General features: G+C 37.9%; 1 protein-coding gene across 1 annotated transcript in view; it reads left to right on the top strand.

Moving 5' to 3' along the window:
- ATP8B4 (ATPase phospholipid transporting 8B4 (putative)) overlaps positions 1-23,818 on the top strand; it is a 201,471-nt gene that overhangs the window by 139,314 nt on the left and 38,339 nt on the right. The window contains 7 exon segments of the mRNA XM_034784937.1: positions 167-210; positions 5,975-6,140; positions 12,252-12,440; positions 16,644-16,759; positions 19,031-19,195; positions 20,459-20,570; positions 21,785-21,890. Coding sequence (XP_034640828.1) covers positions 167-210; positions 5,975-6,140; positions 12,252-12,440; positions 16,644-16,759; positions 19,031-19,195; positions 20,459-20,570; positions 21,785-21,890 — 898 coding nt within the window.

Genomic DNA, 23,818 nt, shown 5'->3' with positions numbered 1-23,818 from the left:
CTGTACCATGATCCACTGCAATGTTTTATATTTTTGAATGTTGTTGCAATGTTTCCTCTTTGACATCTACCTCCATAGTCTAAAAACCATGAAAAAGTTATTTCGTAAAACTCTAAAACTGGAATTAAATGTCATATTTTGTGTTAATTAACTTTGTATTTTGTAGGTGATGTATATGATGACCTGGGCCGGAAAACAGCAATTAATGAGGTATAAATATGACCAAATTACAAAATATTTAGTATGTTGTAATATGGCTCATTTCGTCATTAAAATATTTTCAATAGATCAGTAATTTTCAATGAAACATTAAGTTCTTGGAACTTGAAACATGCTGTAGAATAACTTATAGTAAGACATAGGTAAGAAAAATGTGAACTTTCTTTTCCCTCTAGGAGTTTGTTTACATTTAAAAATTTACCAAAGTAGCTATTCCAGAATAATTATTTCAGAACAGTTATTTCAATATAAGCACCTGTATGGACACTCATTCTGGAATAGTATCAGCAGGTAGCTGTGTTAGTCTGTATCTACAAAAAAAACCAAGGAGTCTGGTGGCACCTTAAAGACTATCAGATTTATTTGGGCATAAGCTTTCGTGGGTAAAAACCTCACTTCTTCAGATGCATAGAATGCAAGTTACAAGATGCAGGCATTATATACTGACACATGGAGAGAAGGGAGTTACTTCACAAGTGGAGAACCAGTATTGACAGGGCCAATTCAATGAGGGTGGATGTAGTCCACTCCCAATAATAGATGAGGAGGTGTCAATTCCAGGAGAGGAAAAACTACTTCTGTAATGAGCCAGCCACTCCCAGTCCCTATTCAAGCCCAGATTAATGGTGTTAAATTTACAAATGAATTTTAGTTCTGCTGTTTCTCTTTGAAGTCTGTTTCTGAAGTTTTTTTGTTCAATGGTAGTGACTTTTAAATCTGTAATAGAATGACCAGGGAGATTGAAGGGTTCACTTACTGGATTTCGTATGTTACCATTCCTGATGTCTGATTTGTGTCCATTTATTCTTTTGCGGAGGGACTGTCCGGTTTGGCCAATGTACATGGCAGAGGGGCATTGCTGGCACATGATGGCATATATAACATTAGTGGATGTGCAGGTGAATGAGCCCTTGATGGTGTGGCTGATGGTCCTCTGATGGTGTCACCAGAGTAGATATGGGGACAGAGTAGGCAACGAGGTTTGCTACAGGGATTGGTTCCTGGGTTGGTGTTTCTGTGGTGTGGTGTGTAGTTGCTGGTGAGTATTTGCTTCAGGTTGGGGGGTTGTCTGTAAGTGAGGACTGGCCTGCCTCCTGAGGTCTGTGAGAGTGCGGGATCATTTTCAAGGATAGGTTGTAGATCGTGGAAATGTGCTGTAGAGGTTTTAGCTGGGGGCTGTATGTAATGGCCAGTGGTGTTCTGTTATTGTCCTTGTTGGGCCTGTCCTGTAGTAGGTGATTTCTGGGTACCCATCTTGCTCTGTCAGTCTGTTTCCTCACTTCCCCAGGTGGGTATTGTAGTTTTAAGAATGCTTGATAAAAATCTTGTAGCTGTTTGTCTCTGTCTGAGGGGTTGGAGCAAATTTGGTGGTATCTTAGGGCTTGGCTGTAAACAATGGATCGTGTGAGGTGTCTTGGATGGAAGCTGGAGGCATGTAGGTACATATAGCGGTCAGTAGGTTTCCGGTATAGGGTGGTGTTTATGTGACCATCACTTATTTGCACTATAGTGTCCAGGAAGTGGATCTCTTGTGTGGACTGGTCCAGGCTGAGGTTGATGGTGGGGTGGAAATTGTTGAAGTCCAGGTGGAATTCTTCAAGGGCCTCCTTTCCGTGGGTCCATATGATGAAGATGTCATCAATGTAGCGCAAGCAGAGGAGGGGCACTAGGGGACGAGTAACATACAAAAGCCAGTAAGTGAACACTTCAATCTCCCTGGTCATTCTATTACAGATTTAAAAGTCACTATCATTGAACAAAAAAACTTCAGAAACAGACTTCAAAGAGAAACAGCAGAACTAAAATTCATTTGCAAATTTAACACCATTAATCTGGGCTTGAATAGGGACTGGGAGTGGCTGGCTCATTACAGAGGCAGCTTTTCCTCTTCTGGAATTGACACCTCCTCATCTATTATTGGGAGTGGACTACATCCACCCTGATTGAATTGGCCCTGTCAACACTGGTTCTCCACTTGCGAAGTAATTCCCTTCTCTCCATGTGTCAGTATATAATGCCTTCATCTGTAACTTTCACTCTATGCATCTGAAGAAGTGAGGTTTTTACCCACGAAAGCTTATGCCCAAATAAATCTGATAGTCTTTAAGGTGCCACCAGACTCCTTGTTGTTTTCATTCTGGAATAGCTGTTTTGGTGAACTTCCAAGTGTAGACAAGCCCTTACATCCTCCTTTTATGGCCCTTCTGTCTCTAGGTAGTAGTGCTGTATGCTAATCACACAGCACCAGGTGTAACTTTAAGCAGTACTGTTTCAGGTAATTTAAAGCACTTACATTTTGTATGTAACAACTGAATAGAACAATGAGTATTTTGGAGCAGGAGTGTATTGTGAGGATAAATTAATGTTTGTGAGGTACTATGGTGATGGGAGCCATGTAAACAGCCAGACTGATTTGTTTTCACACTGAGAAAGATCAGCTATTACCAAATGCACAACTACAAAATGGGGAATAACTGGCTAGGTAGCAGTACTGCTGAAAAGGATCTAGGATTAGAGAGGAACACAAATCAAATATGAGTCAACAATAGGATGCTGTTGAGAAAAAAGCTAATATCGTTCTGAGGTATATTAACAGAGGTGTTGCATATAAGACACAGGTGATAATTGTCCTGCTCCACTCAACACTGGTGAGGCCTCAGCTGTAGTCCTGTATCTAATTCTGGGCACAAGAAAGATGTGGACAAATTGGAGAAAATGCAGAGGAAAGCAACAAAAATGATACAAAGTTTGGAAAACCTGACCTATCTGGAAAGGTTAAAAAGCAGGCATGTTTGGTTTTGAGAAAAGAAGACTGAGGGGGAACCTAATAACAGTTTTCAAATAAGTCAAGGGCTGTTATAAAGAGGACTGTGATCAATTGTTCTCCTGATGGCAGAACAAGAAGTAATGGGCTTAATCTGCAGCAAGGGAGATTTAAATTAGATATTAGGAAAAACTTTCTAAGTCTGAGGGTAGTTAAGATGTAGCATAGGCTTCCAAGGAAGTTTGTGGAATCCCTATCATTGAAGGTTTTTAAGACAAGGTTGGGCTGACACCTGTCAGGGATGGTCTAGGTTTATTTGGTCCTGCCTTGACACAGAAGGCTGGACTCGATGACTTCATAACGTTCCTCCAGCCCCTCATTTGGCTCTGCCTGTATCACTGAAGTCAGTAGGAGCAGGAACAGACCCTTACATAGCAACATAGGGATTGATAGAAGCCATATAGCCCAATTAGATTCTATTATTTCTCTGGCTTTATAAGGACTTGGTTTTAGATTGTTTTTAGCTAGACAGCAGCTAGATTTGGGAGGGGAGAGTCAGAGTGATATTCTAATCTCATTCACTATCTTCTGCTTAGCTACATGAAATTAGAAGGGCCATATTTTCATATTCATTTCTAAATTATTTACTATTAGCTACACCAAACAAGATTTTTCAGCCCCCTCTGTGCAACTAGTATTGACTCCTTAGCATTGTTTGTGTGTTGCATAGAAGCATAGAAATGTAGTGCTAGAAGTGACCTTGAGAGGTCATCTAGTCCAGCCCCCCTGTGCTGAGGCAGAACAAAATATCTGATGTTGTGGGATAGCTAGGAAGTCAATCATTTGACCAGTACGGTTCGCTGTATCTTCAGTGATATGAGTACATTGCCTTTGAACACTAGTTCATCTTCAACCGCTTCCTTTCTATTAAAATTCATAACAACATTCTGTGATTCTTTAGTTTCCCAAAATATGAGTCACAATTATATTCTGCATCCTTTTCCACGTCAGTGACACCGTGGAAAATTATGTAAGGTAGAATTAAACAGGAACATGTTTGTGCTATCACTTGTTACATCTTCTTTTGTTCCTTTTATCTCTACAGAAGCTCTTCATCTGGGTCTTTGAGTAGCTTGTTCAGGGGAAGATGGGGAAGGCGCAGTGCCCACTCAAATTCAAGATCAGTCTTTTAGTGAATAATGACAGAGTTTATAGAAGGTGTAACCTCAGTTCAGTGCTTATTAACTTTTTTGGAAATACAGAAACATGCTACAATTCCTTGCCCTCTAGTGTTTGGAGGCCCTACAAAAAGGCACAGAAGCTATTAACATGTACTGGAGATAATCCTTGGCTAACCCCAAGAAACCCAGACTGTGTGGGGCAGAAAATCACTATAAATGTGTAAAAACCTATATATTTGTAATGACACTAACCTCTTTTCAAAAGTGCTTTGAAATCATTGATGAAAAGCTCTGTATAAGTGGTATCAATATTATTACAAAAGGCCATGCCCTAACCTCATAAGCTAACCTCCTGATTTCTAGAAACTCATTGTTAGAACACAGTTGTGAATCCTAATAACAAGTCTGCCAGTTACTTAGCTACCATTAACTGAACATGCAGCAGGTGATCCTAATCTGAACATAACAAAAAATGGTCAACTTTTTATCTTATTAATTTTAAACTGTCCTAATCTCCTGATGGACTCTAAACCTGTGTGTATGTTATTTGTTTACTATGAGGTATCTAGGTGTGCCCTTGCTTCTTGTTGTTTTGATACTTTTTCTTTCCTTCTGTATATTTCTTTGTAATTGGTTTGCATTGAGAAGCTCCCACTCTGTACTTCTGATATCTTTGTCTTTTCTATCATTTGTTCTTGTAAAGAAAAAAATAGATTTTAGTAAACAAAACTAAAAAATAAAACTCGAATGAAGCATGCTTCCCTGCCTCTGGAGCTAGAGGAACAGTTCAATTGGCTGTCAGTAGTATTAAGGTTTATACCTTCTTTGCAGGCCAACCATTAAAAAGGAAAAACAAAGAACACTTGATCAATTTTGACTCCTATAAGCTGTGACATTACATACAGCCCCCAGCTAAATGTGCTGTGACATACATTTTGGAGCACAGCAGCCAGCACATTGCATGACAAATTTCCTGCTCTTGTAGTATCTTAAAATAGACTGCATCTAGCTCCCCTCTGTCTCTTGATGAAAGTGACTGAATATTTTCAGTCCAAATTTGCTTCAAAAACACTTTTTCTATGAGATGCCTACCACAGTAGAAATGATTTTATGGCATAATAAGAAACATAACTTGAAAATGTTTGGAAAATGACACCAGGCAAGTAACAATTTTATTCTTAGAACTGTCATTGATGAAGCTGATCAACTGGTTCTGTAATACAAAACAAATTGTAGGTTGAAAATGTGTTTATTTACTTCAATGTACTTCGTTCTCAGACTACACAGCCCATGTCTACTGGAGTGTTTTGCTTTTACCCTTATGTCTGGACCCTGGAGACTTGTTAAAATTGATTAGCTTTTAGGCCCAACTGCCATCTGTGTCTTTGAAAATATCCTCACCCCTTAACAATCTAGTTTTAAAAACTTATCTTTTTAATATTAATGTAGCCTTGTCAGATAAAAAAATCATATAAAAATCCTATTTCTGATATTTAACTTTTTGATGAAAAAAGATACATTACACATTTGAAGATTAAGGACCACTTTCTTTTGTGCCTGTAGACCAAATACAAGTATTGATTTTCTGTTTTAGTTCTTTTTCAACCATTGTCGGTGAGAACAAAAAGGAGTCTTAATTACAAATGCAAAATCCAGATATGTAATTGTACCAGGAAATGAAATTATGCCATTTTACTTTGTGTGGGTTTCTAATATAGTCTCTTAATACCAAAACATCAAAATAAAAGGATCTCACCATTTAAAATCTTTACTCTTTTAAACATTGTGTTTGTTTGTTTTTCTCTTGCAGAAAACAGTGCCAGTGGATTTTTCATTTAACCCACTAGCAGATAGAAAATTTCAATTTTATGATCACAGCCTGATTGAATCCATTAAACTAGGAGACTCAGTGGTACATGAGTTCTTTAGGTTGCTTTCTCTCTGCCATACAGTCATGTCTGAAGAAAAAAATGCAGGTAAACTACTGAAAAGCTTAGTTATAAGTAAAGAGATTCTAACTATTTGGTTTGTATAGCACTTTTCTAGCTTAAAAAGTATAGGTTAACCAAATTTTTAAAGGAAGAAGTGAGTCAAGAGTGAGCCATAAAAATGTGGGTGCAGATCTTGCACCGTAAAACGCTGGGTACACTGTTGGATGTTTCTGAGCACAAATTAAGTAATTGCACATTTAAATGTTAGTTGCATGAGCAAATAACTGATCTGTGAGCATAGCATTGGCACACACCATTTGTATTGGCTTACTTGTTATGCCAGTTCCTAATTTAGTTCAGGCGATTTCGCCTGAGTGAGTGATAGTGCACATAGGTACATGTGCAAAATTAGAGGTCAGGAAGATCTTCATTTATTAAGTCTTCCCACAAAAGAGAGGGAAGCATGATTATTCCATCTCTTTGGAGTATTGCATACAATTATTTTTGTTTCCACTTGATTATTGTGCCTTTTAGTACTGATTTGGATATTTTTATAAGTAGAATATATGGATGAGCCATATAGTTCATGTGTGTGAGAACAAATTGTGTATAATCTTGGTCTGGCAGTGTTGACAATATCTTCAGCTTGCAAACTGTTACAACTTTGAAATCGAAAGTTAGGAAGCCTCTTGTTAGCGATATCATGTATTATTCATGAAGAGAGGCTAGTCTTACTATAATTCCTCATTTTTTAAAAAATCACTTTTAGGATCCCAGAACTGGGAGTATTGGGTGTTCCGCTGCATCACTAGGGCCCTACTAAATTCATGGTTCATTTTGGTCAGTTTCACTGTCCTAGGATTTAAAAAATCGTAAATTTCATGATTTCAGATATTTAAATCTGGAATTTCACAGTGTGTAATTGTAGGGGACCTGACCCAAAAAGGAGTTGTGAGGGGGTCGCAAGGTTATGTGGGGGGGTGCGGGGGTTGCAGTACTGCTACCCTTCTGCGCTGCTGCTGGCAGCAGCACTGCCTTCAGAGATGGGCAGCTGGAGAGCAGCGGCTGCTGGCTGGGAGCCCAGCTCTGAAGGCAGAACTGCCATCAGCAGCAGCGCAGAAGTAAGGATGGCATGGTGTGATATTGCCATCCTTACTTTTGCGCTGCTGCTGCAAAGCTGGGCCCTCAGTCAATAGCCATCACTGTCCGGCTGCCCAGCTCTGAAGGCAGCAGCACAGAAGTAAGGATGGCATGGTATAGTTTTGCCACCTTTATTCCTGCACTACTGCTGGCAGGGCGCTGCCTTCAGAGCTGGGTGCCCGGCCAATAGCCGCCACTCTCCGGCTGTCCAGCTCTGAAGTCAGCACAGAAGTAAGGGTGGCAATACTGTGACCCCCCTAAAATAATCTTGTGACCTCCCTGCAACTCCCTTTTGTGTCAGGACCCCCAGTTTCAGAAATCTGTATAGTATAGGGTAAAAGCACACAAAAGAGGAGATTTCACTGTGGGAGACCAGATTTCACAGTCCGTGATGCGTTTTTCATGTCCATGAATTTGGTAGGGCCCTATGCATCACAGTCCACCTTTCAAGATGAAGACTAATTATCCTCACTATGTTAGGTTGCTGTGTTGTGTCCTCATTTTACACTGGTGGCTTCATTAAAGTTGGATACTTTTCTATCGTTAGACTCTTTAAAGTCAGTCATGCTGTGTGTAACATAAAATAAATCGTCATAGTCATAGAGGACAGGATTCTGGGAAGAGAAGATGTTTGGAGTGTGGCAGCAGCTCAGTTACCTGTCTCATGGATGAGCATATATTATCACAGCATTTACAAGTAGCTAATGCGTCATCTTGTCCAATATTTAACACAGAAATAACAGGCCCTTGATTTTAAACCTCTGTTTCTAAGCTGTGAGACAATTATTCCATCTGCCTCCCAAGGAGTAGGTCTGTTAAGGAGAATTTCTTATTTTTACCTAATCAAATTGTATTGGTTTATGTTGCTGCTGTGGCATATTCAAAAGGAAATGGACCATATCGTAACGATTAACTGAGATGTAACACATTTTGGCTAGTACTTATGCATAACTGTTTTGAGACATGATCTCATAACCTGTAATTGTCTTGGTATGTTTTGTTCTGATGCATGTTTTTTCAACTTCAAACAGTACAAAAATCTTCAATTCATAGTAAAAAACCTTGTGTTGATTTTGAAGTTGATTGAAATTGATGGGAGTACTTGGCTACAAAAAAGTCAGGGATTTTGTGTCAAAAAGTATTGAGTAATTCTAAACTCTTCCAGTTCATTAGGAAGTAAGTATCCAGTTAATGCTAACTCATTTGGGCACTGCAAGCTACCTTTAAAAATGTGTGGTTTTGTTTTGTTTTGTTTTTAAGTTGAAGAGGTGGGTCAGGAGGTCTCTGTTTTACAGAAGTCCTCTGTTCACTCACAGTCTCTATCTATTCACAAGTTCAGCTCAGAGAATGGTGGATCATTATGGGAATGTTTGCACTGGCAATATGACTTCAACTGGAGAGCCTTTCTTTAGGGCTCAGAGGGTATTTTAATCTTGATGCCCATTTAATTCTTGGCTTCTTTCAGACTGCCAACATGGTGCCAATTATGATTAGGAACTGGACTGAGACCAGCTTACTACATTTAGGCCTCAGAAACGTGTGCCAATTGCTAATGACTTTGTCACTACAGACTAAAGTTGAATTAAAGCAGTGACTTGGCGGCGGAAAGTTTGAATTCTTTTCAGTCCTCTTCCTTCATCCTGTATAGGATCAATCAGTCTATTTCATTGCTCATATTATTGTTCATTGAGCCTTTTTCATTTTTTCTAGCAGGAGAGTTGATAGCTAAATCCCAAAAATTTAATGGATAAGTTCCATGAGAATTTCAGAAATGCAAAGAAGGAGAATCCAAAACCTCTCTCTTCTATTGGTTATTATTGGGTTCAGTTTTTCACTTAAACAAGGTTTCAATCTCTTTGTTTTGTATTTAGATATAGTGTGTCTTCCCCAAATTTACAGTATATATTTCATGTGTAAAAATTCTATTTTCTGGGGATTTTCAACCAAATCTGTAACTGAATTAAAATTAATTTAAAAAATGAGACCTGTAGGAAATTTTTCTTCATTATCTGACTTTTTTCATAACCCTTTTGCCAACAAATGGCAGGCTTGTGATGAATCTGGTATGTTGGTATATATATTGCACTTGGAAAAATTAATAAAAAATTATAAATGGCTGGCTTGGTATCATTCACACTTTCCACATAGCTAAACTTCATTGCCAGCTAGCTTTGAATGTAAATTGGAAGAAATTAATTTGTTGTTAAGCAAAGTTATTAACGATTGTTTTCCTAGGATAGTTCCATAGAAATTTTTATTTTTAATACCCAGAATATGAATTGCACTTTTGAACATTTGTATATGAAATTCTGCACTGCGCTGAGCAAGGTTAGCCACAGAAAGAAGCTTATGATTTCCACAGACAATATTCACTGTGGACAGTTTGAAGTGAACTGTGGTCTAAGATTTGCCTGGCAGGTGACAGAGTTTTATACGGGTGACAAAAGGTGGATTGTATTTAAATTTATATCTATTGGATTTTTTGTAATTAATAAGAGAGCTAGTACAATATGTTCTAGTTTCCATGCCACAGTTTTTCATTTTACTAGAATGACACAATTTCCTTTTTTAATGCTTTGATTTTTTGATTGTGCAAGAATAATTTGTGTTTGTAAGACCCTCTCTAAAGATGTAAATCAGGCACAGCAGAAGTGCTAAGTATTATTATTGTTAAGAATTAGGGCAGTACTTTTTTATGTTTTGTTTTTGAGAAGCAAATGAAATAAGGTTGAGCTCTAGTTTTTGCTGTTGCCATCCCACTTTCTCCTTTTTCATGTATTCATAACTTTCTCAAAAAATTTCTCTTTAGGCTGAATTTATTCCTGCATTGTCTCAGTCAAAAGATTTATTTTTTTTGTGTCTCAGCCAAATTAGTTCAGCTGCTTCGTACTGGATGAAATCGGTAAAAAAAATTGGGCATGCAAATAAATATTTCCTATAGATGTTTGTCTTTAAATTTACATCTTAATAGTAGTTACTGTTTGTTTTATGTTCAGTACAGCATGAAATATATAGAATGTGCACTGAAGCTGAGTTGAGACACTTTTAGAAACTGTGGGCCAAATTTTGCTCTCTGTAAATCTGGAGTAACTCCATCAAAGTCCATGGAGACTTTGATGCTAGTGCAATGGGGAGAAGAATTAGACTTATTAATGTATTGAATTTCTTGACTTCATGGGGTTGATTTCTCCACCTTTTACCATTTCATTACAGTTAGTTTTGCACTTCTTTTAACTATAATTTTCTCTACTTTTGTATAGCACTCTCAGGACTGCAGGAGTGAGAGAAAGAGAATGAAAAAGTTCTGACATCTGCCCTAGTTTTAAGATCCTTCTGGGGATTATTTTGTGTGTTAATAATTTAGTTCCTATTTTTGTGCTACCTGACTGTTTCTGGGTCTGTCATGTAGCTAGGCTTTTGATGGGTTTTGTAGCTATGATTAAACTTTGATTCTGAGGAAATTACTCATTTTTATCTGTTTATTGGCTAGATATCATACAGATCTCTTGACCTTTTCACAGAGGCCCTTTTTAACCATAAAAGGATATCTTTCATGCTTATTTACAGTATGACTTGGGCAGAATGTGAATACTGGTCTTCCAGTATCCTTCTGTGTATCTTAGAACACATGCCCCTTTAACTTCAGTGTGGCGTATCCAGATATAGAAATTTGATATATTAAAATAATTATATCTGAAAAATGGGTCCAGTGATATCTACATGTACCCTAAATTCTCATAAGGTTCTGTGCTATGTAAGGCCAGCTGATGCATGCAGTGCAGCATGCTCAGATATGCTGAGTATGTTCTTCAGCATTTTACCTCAGAAGAAGGGAATTTTCAGATTGTTTGGGGGTACAGTTATTTTTACCTTCCAATGATAATATCAAGTTCTTAATGGCAATTACTGTACAACACTCCCAAGGCTGTGGGATTGAACAGACTTCCTCTGAGAATATGACTCTGAAACCTCGCTCTGAATATGAAGAAAAATTGGAAAGAGTCCAGCAGAGGGCAACAAAAATGATTAGGGGTCTGGAGCACATGACTTATGAGGAGAGGCTGAGGGAACTGGGATTGTTTAGTCTCCAGAAGAGAAGAATGAGGGGGGATTTGATAGCAGCCTTCAACTACCTGAAGGGGGGGTTCAAAGAGGATGGAGCTCGGCTGTTCTCAGTGGTGGCAGATGACAGAACAAGGAGCAATGGTCTCAAGTTGCAGTAGGGGAGGTCCAGGTTGGATATTAGAAAAAACTATTTCACTAAGAGGGTGGTGAAACACTGGAATGCGTTACCTAGGGAGGTGGTGGAGTCTCCTTCCTTGGAGGTTTTTAAGGCCCGGCTTGACAAAGCTCTGGCTGGGATGATTTAGTTGGGAATTTGTCCTGCTTTGAGCAGGGGGTTGGACTAGATGACCTCTTGAGGTCCCTTCCAACCCTGATATTCTATGATTCTATGATTCTAAGTCCCTTACCATGTTATCTTTGTCCCAGGCATTCAGTGAACAGAAATTGAACCCTTATCCATTACAAACTTCCTCCAAACCCACACAGTTGTCTTACTTCCTTTTCTGGCTTGCCACCCACAGCAGAGCCCTCCTGGAAGTAGCATCTGGGGCCTGGACATTAGAGGAGGCAAAATTTTGGTTTCTTGCCATCTAGACAGGCTTTGACATTAAACCACAAAATATGTTCATGGCTGACACCACATCATTATGTTGCACTGATGGAGCATGAAATACACCCCAACGCACACCTCATGCCATTTTGCAATGTGATGAGTTGGTCCCAGAAAAATGACTTTTACTAAGTTTTGTGACAGATCATTTTCCCGCCTTTTTTGCTTCTCCCCCTGCCTACGGATCACTGCAGTCAGACAGCACAGCTCCCCCTTCAGCAGAGGTCATCAGCCAGGAAGTACTGTTCAGTACTGCTGTTCTTTAATGGACTAGAAGTGAAGCTATTAATTCAGGGCTCAAAACTTGGTTATTTACAGTGTTTGGGGTTTTTTTCTTGTAGGTGAATTGATTTACCAGGTGCAGTCGCCAGATGAAGGTGCTCTAGTAACCGCTGCCAGAAACTTCGGTTTCATCTTTAAGTCTCGGACCCCAGAGACCATCACTGTGGAAGAAATGGGCAAACTTGTTACATACCAGCTCTTAGCAATTCTGGATTTTAACAATATCAGGAAAAGGATGTCTGTAATAGGTACAGTATATAGCTTTCTTTTTGTTTCTTTCATGATTGTTGTTTGCAAGACACACACACCTAGAGCCAACTTTTAGCTACCAGTGAGAGCTCTAACCTGCCAACTGCCAAAGGAGGCAATTTAGTCTCATGGTTAGAAAAAGGAAGGAAGTGGAAGTCTCAGGATATCTAGATGTCACTTCCTCCTCTGCCATGGACTCTTGGTACCTTGGAGTCATTTAGAGTGGTTCTTTCTCCATCTGTAATATGGGGATTATGATACTTTTCAGTTTAGAAAAACATTTTGAGATCCGTGGATGGAAAGATGCAAAGCATAGTAGCAGTAGGTTATTAATTGCATTGAATTTTGTTTTCTGGAAATTTGATAATGAAACAGTTTTTCAAATCCATGCATTTTGCTCTTTTTCTCACTCAGTTTCTGTAAAGCACATGACCGGCAACTATAGGGATTTACAATTAGGATTGATTTATTGGTTTTACATAGCTCTATTAACATTTATCAAAGTGCTTTACAGTAATCAAGCAAGTGTAAATGATCAATAATATCAGCAACTAAATAATAGAAATCTTAAGTATATCTAGAAAAAGAACTTTAGACTGTGTTTTAAAACTACACCAAAAAATCTGCTTTCAGAATAATACAGGCAGTCCTCGGACTTACAACACAATTGGTTCCTTACAATTGCCTCGTAAATCGGAACGTCGGAACTCGGAACCACAGTCTACTCTATTGTGGGACTGAGCATCGTAAACTTGAAACCTGCAGTCATAAGTTGAATCAGGGTGTCCGTGTAGAAGCATCGTAAGTGCTGTTCATCATAATTCGAACGTCTTAAATTCGAGGACTACCTGTACTAGAAAAAAAGTTTACTAAGCAAGCTAAGTTTGCAAAGACATGACCAAGTTATTGCCTTTAAAAAGTAAGCATTTGAGAACATTTACCACAGTTTTCCCCTGTGCTTAGAATAGAAAATATTTGTTATAACCATATCAGTTAAATGCTGACCTTTAATGGTTTCAGCTGAAATTAGAAAATATAAGTTGAAGGGACAAGGGAAGTATGGCTAATTAAGACTAGGAAAAAATTTCAGTACAACAAGGACTAAATGTAAATCACTTAATAATTTCTTCATTTACGATGGAGAGAAAAAGGTGAAGGAGACAAATGTGGGAGGATGTCCAAGTGACAGATGAAAAAGACGATGAAGGAAAATTAAGGAGAGAAGAATAGGGATAGAGAATGGAACAAAAGCAAAAATGAGGGTAATAGAAGACATGATGAAAAATAGGCTCTGGTTTGGTTTAATCTCTTCTGAAAGCTACTTCCCACGTTGAACCCCATTAACTCGGAAAGGAGCTGCACAAATAGGAGCCCGCTAAATAACAAGAAGCAGTTACTTCCTCACAACTGAGGTTCCAACTGGAGTTGGGCGGAGAACAGTAATTCCATTTTGTGGAAGATTTTGACATTTCAAAATTTGATTTGGTTCCAATTTGGAAAAAAATCCAAACATTTTGAAATTCTTCTGGAATGGGCTGTGGGGCACTTTGTCTGGTGGGCTGCTTTGGAGCTGGTGGACCCTGGGAGCCTAGGCTGTCAAGGAGGTGTAAGCCTGAGAGCTAGAGTTCTCAGTATCCCACCAGGCAGATGGATAAGCAGGCAGGAAACCTGGCAGGCTGCATTGGAGCCCTGCCTGGTTTCCTTCATAGTTTCACCAAAATTGACACAACTCTGTAGAATGTTTCAATTCTGATGAATCTCCAAATATGCACAAAAAAAGTTTCATTGAATTTTTTCCGATCTACTCTAGTTCCAACACCAACTGTACGTTACATCTCTGCTAGCCTTCCACTTATTAGCTAGGGACCTTAAATAAAGCACTATTAAGAAACCCATCTATTTCTTAAGGAAAAATCACCAAGAGAAACTTGCAAACCTATTAATTGGGTTTTCACATGAAAAAGGCTGGAAATTTTTTTAATATGAGAGAGAGCAAGAGAGCGCTTGCTTAAATTAAGTGGAGCTTGTGAAATTCCCCAGTTCTCTCATAGAAATTAAAACACATATGGAGACCAAAAGTAGTAACTAAAATGTCTCGCATTCCAACTTGGTAAATATATCATTATACACTAGTTCTCATTGAGGATTAGAGGATAAAGCAAGTTTGAAGTTTTTACTGCAAGATGTCTGAGTTATGAGTGCCCCAAAAAGTTTCTATAGAGCAGATTTTTAAAAGTGAAAATTACCTTTTTTTAAAAGCCTTGTAACTGAAAAAGAGTTTGTCTGATTAACCTCAAACTATTTTTAAAAATACATTCTCTGGGCAGAGACAGCACAAAAGATATGTTATACAGAAAAGACTTCTTTCAAAATGATAGTTCAATGGTATTTGTGGACGGCAATGTAAATATTAGGCATATAGTGGAAATACTTTAACTATTGTATGTACCATAATGCAACTGTTAATTTGTACAAATCACTCCTGCTATATTGTCCAGTGGGAAACTTTCTCCACCTTGAACTTGCTCAAATTTTACTCCTTTCTAGTCAAGCTAAGCATTTTTTACTGGTTAGTTACATTATGTGGTGCAAATGACAACAGTAAGTAGTTGTTGCACATACTTTAAAAATATATAAAACTCAAGCTGATTCTGTATCCACCATAATATATGTATAAAATGACTGGTTTTTAATTGCTCAAGGTGCTCACAAGTGTGTTCTGGCATAAATCTGCTTCTTTTCTGAGGCAGAAAACCATCACCAACAATTGATCAGTCCCTCTCTGGAACCCTTCCAGCTCTCATTAATACAGCTGCGCATTGTCTCAGAAGCTATTGCCCTGAGATTACACAGTACTCTCTTCCTGAGTACCCTTCATAATACTATTTACTATCTTGCTTTTTCCTCAAGGGTTCTGTGCTGTAAAGTGATGTTCATGTTATGGTACTTCATTCCAACAGAAACAAACTGAGATGATGCAGAAGGAATTATCTCATCTGTGTCATTAGAAAATAAAAAGACAAATAGCAGTACTTGTGAAAAGAATTAAGGGAATCTTCATAAATGATTTGGATAATGGCATTGAGAGTACACTTATAAAGTTTGTGGACAATTCCAAGCTGGGAGAGGTTGCAAATGGTTTGGAGGACAGGGTTCGAATTCAAAATTATCTTGACAAACTGGAGAAATGGTCTGATATAAATAGGTTTGTGTAGTCTGAAGAAGAGAAGACTCAGGGAAGACGTGATAACAGTCTTCAAGTATGTAAAGGGTTGTTATAAAGAAGAGGGTGATACATTGTTCTCCTTAACCACTGAGGACAGGACAAGAAATAATGGGCTTAAATTGCAGGAAGGGAGTTTTAGGTTAGACATTAGGAAAAACTTCCTAACTGTAAGGGTAATTAAGCACTGGAACAAATTGCCTAGGGAGGTGGTGGAATCTCTTTAATTGGAGGTTTTTAAGAAGAGGTTAGAGTTTAGACAAACACCCTGACAGGAATGGTCTAGATAATATTTAGTCTTGCCTCAGTGCAGGGGACTGGACTAGATGTCCTATCGAAGTCCCTTCCAGTCCTTCCTCTCTATGATTCTATGAAGACTTTTTGGGAGAATGAATGTGTATAGTAACTACAGATGGGCTGAGAATGTCAGAATTTGGATTTAGATGTAGATTAGTTAGACTAAAGTTCAAGGTTTGGATTTGAGATTTAATTGGGGTAAGGTTCAGAGTCAGATTTGATGGTAGCAAAATCTTGCAAATGTCTGTTATGATATACTAGCTCCAAATGTTGGAGTTTTGCAAGTCCAGCTGCTGTTGTGAGACTTTGGGGCACAGCTGATGCAGAAACAGAAAAATCTGATTCACAAGCAACACTGATGGAGAGGTTTCAGATCCAGGGACTTGTACCTGTCCCATCCCTCTGAAATTCAAAGGAGTTCAGATTTGAGAGATTCCAGTTTTTGCCCAATCTCTAGCTGAAAAATGTATCAATATGTGTTCTGTTCATTTTTAAAGAGTACGTGAACTGTACTTAACTCCTACCCAGGTGATGGGATTGTTTTCTGTGTGCTGATTGCTGTACTTTTATTGATATGTACAGAAAACATCTAATTAGACCTGGTAGGTCAAATAAACATTTGAAAAAAATGAAAGAAAAAGTAATGATTTCAGTCTTAATTTCTACTTCTTTTCTTTTTCAGTTCAAACCCCAGACGGGCAGATAAAACTTTATTGCAAGGGAGCAGATACTATTTTATTTGAGAGGCTTCATCCCTCCAATGAAGAATTAATGGATTTGACATCAGATCATCTTGAGGTATGTGCACTGATTCAGAAAAGCGCTTAAACACACACTTACCATTAAGCATGCGCTTAGGGGCTTAAGTCTAAAGTTAAACATGTGCTTAAGTACTTTCCTAAATATAGATGCTTTTCTGAATCAATACCTTAATAGGCCTTCTGCTCTGAAATGAGTCAGAATTTCTTAAATTTCAGCCTCACCTTGGCTGACCAGAGTGTTAAATCCAGTTAAATGACAGAGCTTTTCGGGTGCACTGTTAACTCCTGAAACAGCTGGTATATTTACATTGTTTGTAAGGTATCCTTATAAGTCCTTAGAGTCCCTTGTGAAAAGCCAGTGGGAATCTGTGGCTGTGGATACAAAGTATCCAGTTTGGTAATATGGTGTTAAAGAAAATAGGTCTCTTCTATTCAGTTTGAGGGTCTAATCTAATGTGAACTTTAAGGGAAACTGTATAAAGTCCTCATTTCCTTCATTTATTTTTTTAGAATTCATGTTCTTTGTAAGTGTCCACATTTAATACAAACCATTCCATGAGTCTTTAAAAAAATACTCCTTTGACATTAAGTATACAGTATGATGGTTTAGTAATATTGGTTACAAACATAACTATTGTTTTCGTCTCTGTAATAGAGCTTTCTTGGTTTTCTTTTAATGTTTTCCAGAAGGCCAACATGTTTTTTATGAAAGCAAGGCTGGAATCGTACACATCTGATCTTTGCAGTTGTTCAAATGCAAAGACCTTGAATTTTCATACTTGCCTAGTAAAGTTAAGGGAATACGTACTTATATATTGATGTATTATGGGTTTTTTTCACATCAGTCTAATTTCCCCTTTCCATTATATTAATTTAATTCCAAAGCCTCCTTGTTTTTTCAAGCCATTAAATTCTGAGTTTTATCATTCCTGTTTATATATTAATTGTAATAGCAGTATAATAGAAGAGGGGATGTTCAAATATTCACTGAAGATGAAAAAATGTTGTTAGTGAAGCATTGTAAACCATTTGATTTGTTGTGATGGGCTGCAGGGTCAAAGACAGTTCCTGAAATGTTTTTGGTTTTTAACAGTAAAATTGCTCATGATAGTTGTTTGACTTTGAAAAAAGTCAGTCATTGAAATTCTAAGATATAAAGGAGGGAATATATTTTGGATAATAAAGGTATCTAATATGCAGTGCAATCTGTCAGAATGTGTACATTTTGAATAACATCATGTATGCAATCATTTTTAAATTAAAGAAATAACGGGTTGCCTGTGGGATTCTGCATGAGCCCAGGAGTCTGCACCAGGCAATCCTGATGCAGGATCAGAATCTATATTAATTAACATGAGCTACCAACATATCAGATGATATTATGTTTTCACAACTTTGAAGTGTTGGGTTGTCAGCTTTACACCTGTTTCTCTCTATGATTAGGTTGAAGGGCCTAACCTGTTAACATGTGTATACATATCTATGTGTATTGACCAGTGGTTTCAAATTTGGATGCTGATGATCAGAGATGTGGTGCAACCACAGCTCCCATTCACTCTAAAGCCTTTACTGTCAGCATAACAGATAGGTTGCACCTTAGGCCATGATGCCATGTCATAGAACTATTGTGATTCACATACTGCTTGAGACATTTCTACTCCTATCATCTGGTCCAGCTTCTTACAGTTCTTCCACTGATACCATCCTAGGTACATGGGTATTATGCTTTTAAGATGATGGATTAGTGATAATGTTCACAATTAAATTATTATTTATTGTTTATATGTGGTAACACCAAAAGCGTGCTAAGTATTTTAGTTAATTGTGCTAAAGAGAGTAGTCTGGGTACGTTAGCTGCCTTTCAAGGTTAAAACTTTCATCTGTTTAACACTTAGGTACCAATTCACATTCAGCTCTGTCTGCCTGCAACATTTTGCTTATTAACATTGATCCATTTTTTAGATTCGGGTCTGGCGTTAAAATAATATTAGGCACTCCAATTTCTTGTTAGAATTTTTGTGTTTATATAAAATCATTCAAGTTATTTTTTAAAGAACAAAATCTAGCTATAAGGAGAAAATGTGCCCACAACCTTACTTCAAAGTAAAAGAAACCTGAAGAGTTTAAATCCCCCAGAAACAAGGTTTATCAGAATTTAATTTCAGTGGTGTCTTAGAGTACCTTTGCTTATTGACTCCATAATCAAGAAAGATGTTAACAGAGTGGGAAATTAATATAATGTGGTTATGACTAATTTAGTTCACGTTGTTCCGATAGATACTGCTCATCTTTTATTTTTATGTGACAGGAGTTTGCTGGAGAAGGCCTTCGGACCTTAGCCCTTGCATACAAAAACTTGACTGAAGAGCACTTTAAAGAGTGGTTTAAAATACTTCAGGAGGCAAACACTTCACTTGATAGCAGGAATGAACATCTTGCTGCAGCATATGAAGAGATTGAAAAAGACATGATGGTATATTCTAGAGATGTAGCACAGGAAAAGCATATTTGCAAAGTGATGCTGTGTTATAGATTGATACTTTTATATGCTCTTACGTTCCTGATGCTGTGCTACAAGCAAGACTGTCATAGTCTTTATATATGTTCATATTCAGTCAATGCCCCTCTTTGTTTAGAATAATGCTAATGAATGTCTACGCCAGTTGTGGTTAGGCTTTAAGATATTCAAGGCAACCATTGAGGGGATTCTTCCCCATGGTTAACTGACTCGTTTTAAATACAAATTAACTTGATTTTATTTTAAATTTAAGAAAGCAGCCATTTTCTTTCCCCTAAAACTCTCATCAAGTCACATGCATGTTCCATTTCAGAAAAGACCATCCATGCTGCTTTGTAATCAGAAAGCCAACCTTCAATATGTAATATATGCAATTAAAACAATAGAATTTTTTAAAACTTACTCTTGCCTTTACCCTATAAGTTATGGTGACTCCCTTCCTCTGACCACTCAGATAGCTGTTCCTCTCCCATGCCTGCTCTTTCCAATTCCTCTCTTTGTAAAGGCCAAAACCTACTCTTGGATGTGCACTTACAACTCCCATTGTAGTCAACGTGAGTTGAGTATATGTATCTGAGGGCCATATTTGGCCCTGCTTCTGAACCCCAACTGAAATCCTTTGAAATTCTGCACCCTTTGTTGCCTTGACTGAATATTGATATTTCAGCTTCTGGTCTCTGCAGATTATTTTAAAGGGGCAACACATAAACTACAATTCACATTATGTCCCATTGTGGTATTATACCCATGCCTTCAGTTTCATCCTTGGTCTTTTTCCATAAGGATGCCTTTGGCTGATACTGATATGGAGATATAGTCATATTAAAAGAGCTGACACAGAACCTACAACCTAGAAGATAATGATTCTAGATCTGCTGCTGCCTGCCTGTTGGACAAGAAAAGGGCTTGAGGGACCCCCAAAACCAGGGGATCCCCAGCCAAGATTGCCATGAAATTATTTATTATATAGTTCTTGATGCAAATTAGACTGTAGACTGCCTTTGAGACTTGGGGAAATTTCCATTGCTCTCAGTGAAAGCTCTGAATGTAGATCAAGGGTAGTATATTGTACTAAAGTTTGACTTGACTTGATGTTATCTATGTGTAGATGTTTAAAACCATGTAGTTTATCATGTTTATATTTTCCAGATCTTAGTTTAACTAAGTGAATTTGCAAAGTTTGTAAAAATTACTTAAATGTTCTGCTTCCTTACAAAGTTACTAGGTGCTACTGCTATAGAAGACAAGTTACAAGAAGGAGTTACAGAAACAATTGCCAGTTTATCACTAGCTAACATTAAGATCTGGGTTCTAACAGGAGACAAGCAAGGTAATTCATTAATACTGTATAATTCTGGGGATAAGTGGGTGGGGTGGGGTGATAGAAAACCCTAAATGCAGTGCGATTTCTACAGTCCCCTTGCATGGAGTGTAGGGAGCACATTTCCTTGAACATTATTGTTATTTAACATTTATAAATTATTAATAAAGCACAGCTCTGAGGGGCTTGATGCACATTAAGGCAGAGCAATGAGGGTAACACTGAGTTGTGCATGGGCATGCCGGGAGGACAGCAGAGGTGTGACTGTTGGATTTTGTGGTGAACACCCTCCACCCTGGCAGAAGAGAGCATCTCCAGCAAGGTATACTATAGCCAATGGCCTTGGGGGCAGGGTTCTCTCCACATGACCCTAGTATTTGTTTGGGCAGTGTGCAGGATCCTGGATAGGGGTCATGTATGGAACAGTCAATACAAATTGTGTCTTGTAAAGCCATCTAAAAAGTTCTACCAATTGTTTTGGTATTTGTGGATTGAGATTGAGTATGTATAATATTTTCAGTTGTTAATATCACAGCATGATATTGGGACCTAAATTCTTTGGATATGGCACTTGCCACAGGTGCGCAGTGGAGAGAAAAAAGCTCTCAAATGGCACATGTGTACTTGAGCATCTTAATCTCAAATACAAGCTCTACAAAAATATAGTTAAATAGCATATACAGTTTTTTTCTAATGATGACCTTATAGGGGTTTAATCTCTCCGTTTTTTTCTAGTGCACAAGGGTGACTGTCTATGGGTTACTCCTCGTATGGAAGGCAGTGTGATATAGCAGATAGGGCACTGTATTAGGAGTTCGGATACTTGGGTTCTAATCCCTGCTTTTTTCCACTGATCATCTGTTTGACCTTGGGCAAGTTTTTTTTTTCTGTGCCTCAATTTCCCTTCCCACTTTGTCTGGCTGGTCTATTTAGAAACTCCTTCGGTCTTTCAATATGTGTTTGAACAGTGTCTAGAACAACAGGGCTTTGATCTCAGTCTGACTTTGAGTACTACTTCACTATAAATAATAACCATAAAATATAGCTCAGAGGAAGGTGCATTTTTAGTAATACATTTATATCAAACCCAGTAATTATGTTAGAGAATTACTCTCATTATGATAGTACTGTACTCTCAATATGCTCTGTTGACATTACAAAATAAATAAGTAATGATTTTAACTACAACCATCCTAAGCAAAACTGACATTATTGTCTCTCAGAAACTGCCATGAACATTGGTTATTCCTGCCACATGCTCACTGACACCATGAATGAGATTTTCATAGTGGCTGGTCACACGGTAATGAAAGTGCGTGAAGAACTCAGGTAAAAAAACATTTAAAATACATTATCTTATTTTCTTCCTTGCACACAAAATACTCCAGTTATCAGGGGGTAGCTGTGTTAGTCTGTATCCACAAAAACAACAAGGAGTCCGGTGGCACCTTAAAGACTAATGGATTTATTTGGGATAAATCCGTTAGTCTTTAAGGTGCCACTGGATTCCTTGTTGTTACTCCAATTAGACTTTCTCCCTATGATGCTTTCCCTTTCCTTAAGATTCCATCTGTTAAAGTCCTGTCAGTTGGCATAAAAGTGTGCCAACTTGCTTGTCTGAAGGCAACAACCAGTGATTTGAGGTCACTGCTCCAGACTGCAAGCTAGAATACTGGTTGTCTCCCACTCTGCATGGGTGATAGGGCCATTGTATATACATAGTCATGAGTTCCGTAGCCGTGACTCACTCCCACTGCTGCCTTCCATATCACTTTATGCTTATGTGTGGAGCGGTTAGAACAAATACCATTATCACTTCATCTGGAAGAGGAAATGTCAGCAGTTTCTCTAGATTAGGCCCTGTAATATTAATTTGGAGAATAGGAGAATAATTACTGTTAGAAATAGTGCCGACACGGGCATAGATCTCAACCTCTGTTTCTTTCTCTCTCACACACACGTTTATCTCCTCTCTCAGTGTGGTAGCTGGGACTTCTTGAATGATACATGTAGCTGGCATTATGATTTTCATTGTTGGAAATTTATGCAAATTTCCTTTATTGGAATAGAATAAATTATTACCACTCACAGCACAGTTGGGAAATACACAGACAATATGCCAACATAATAGATCCTGGCCCTTTCAGTTCTTACTCTTATGCAGGAAAAGAGCCTTTCCTTTTCTTTTTTTTAATACAGAAACAAGTTGCACTTGTATTTATGTATTGGTCAGTAGCACTGGAAGAATGCATGGTGCCAAACTTTCTACAGTGTTTTATTATAATTTTACTAGAATATGGAAAATGCCTTACAGGCAGCCGCATCCTTCCATCTTTTCCAGACAGCGTACTGAATAGATGTGTTTAAAGATCTGTAGGCCATGCCTTTCTCTCCCTTCTACTTTTCCTCAGTGAAGTTTAGAATTTTGTTCCTTCTCAGTTCTCTTATTTGTGTCTCTTTTGCATTTCTATGTATTTTTTTTCTACTTGCACTAGAGCCAAACATAGCAATTTCTAATTTTTTCTGTAATTACCATGGACATAAAATTCTTGCCTATTTTGGGTATCAGACAAACAAGGCATCAGTTTACCTAATTATCCCTTGGTATTTTAGCACCAGCCAAGTGGTTTGGGCATTTCAGTCCCAACCTATTCTTATAACTAATATATCTTCAATCTGAATAATGGGAAACTACATAATACAACCGTTTAAGTAAACAAACACTTTTTTTTTTTTTTAGCCTTTTGTGATTTGTGTAATTTGGTTAAGCATTATACATTATATATGGCCTTGATTCAATGAAAATGAGTTATGTTAACATGGGTTCTATTTTTGCATAAACTATTTATGTAGGAATCAATTTGGGTATGAATTGTCGAGCTTGGTGCAGGGGTGGGGGGTGAAAATCACTCATAGAGCATTAGGCCAGGGATTCAAGCAAGAAAGCAGTGTGGAAACCAAATATGGACATGGTGAAACAGAGTAAATGATTCTTCCTTTTTAAAAAATATCTTGGAAACATGGAAGATAGGCAGAAATGAGGTACAAATGTGTACTGTGGTTTGTATAGTCAAAAGATTGTCAAAAAGTTGGGTGATGTAGTTGCATTGTGCAATGTAAATAACTACATATCCATATGTAATTCCAGTTATCAAATGGTGTAGAAGAAAAGCTTTAGTTAACAAAAGGCAGTGCTGCCCTTGGATATGTGAACCCGTATGAATTCCACCATGTATCTGAGAGCATCACTGAATACA

This window comes from Trachemys scripta, chromosome 10 (genome assembly GCF_013100865.1).
Source record: "Trachemys scripta elegans isolate TJP31775 chromosome 10, CAS_Tse_1.0, whole genome shotgun sequence".
NCBI classification, from domain to species: Eukaryota; Metazoa; Chordata; order Testudines; family Emydidae; genus Trachemys; species Trachemys scripta.
This window is presented reverse-complemented; position numbering and strand designations above follow the sequence as displayed.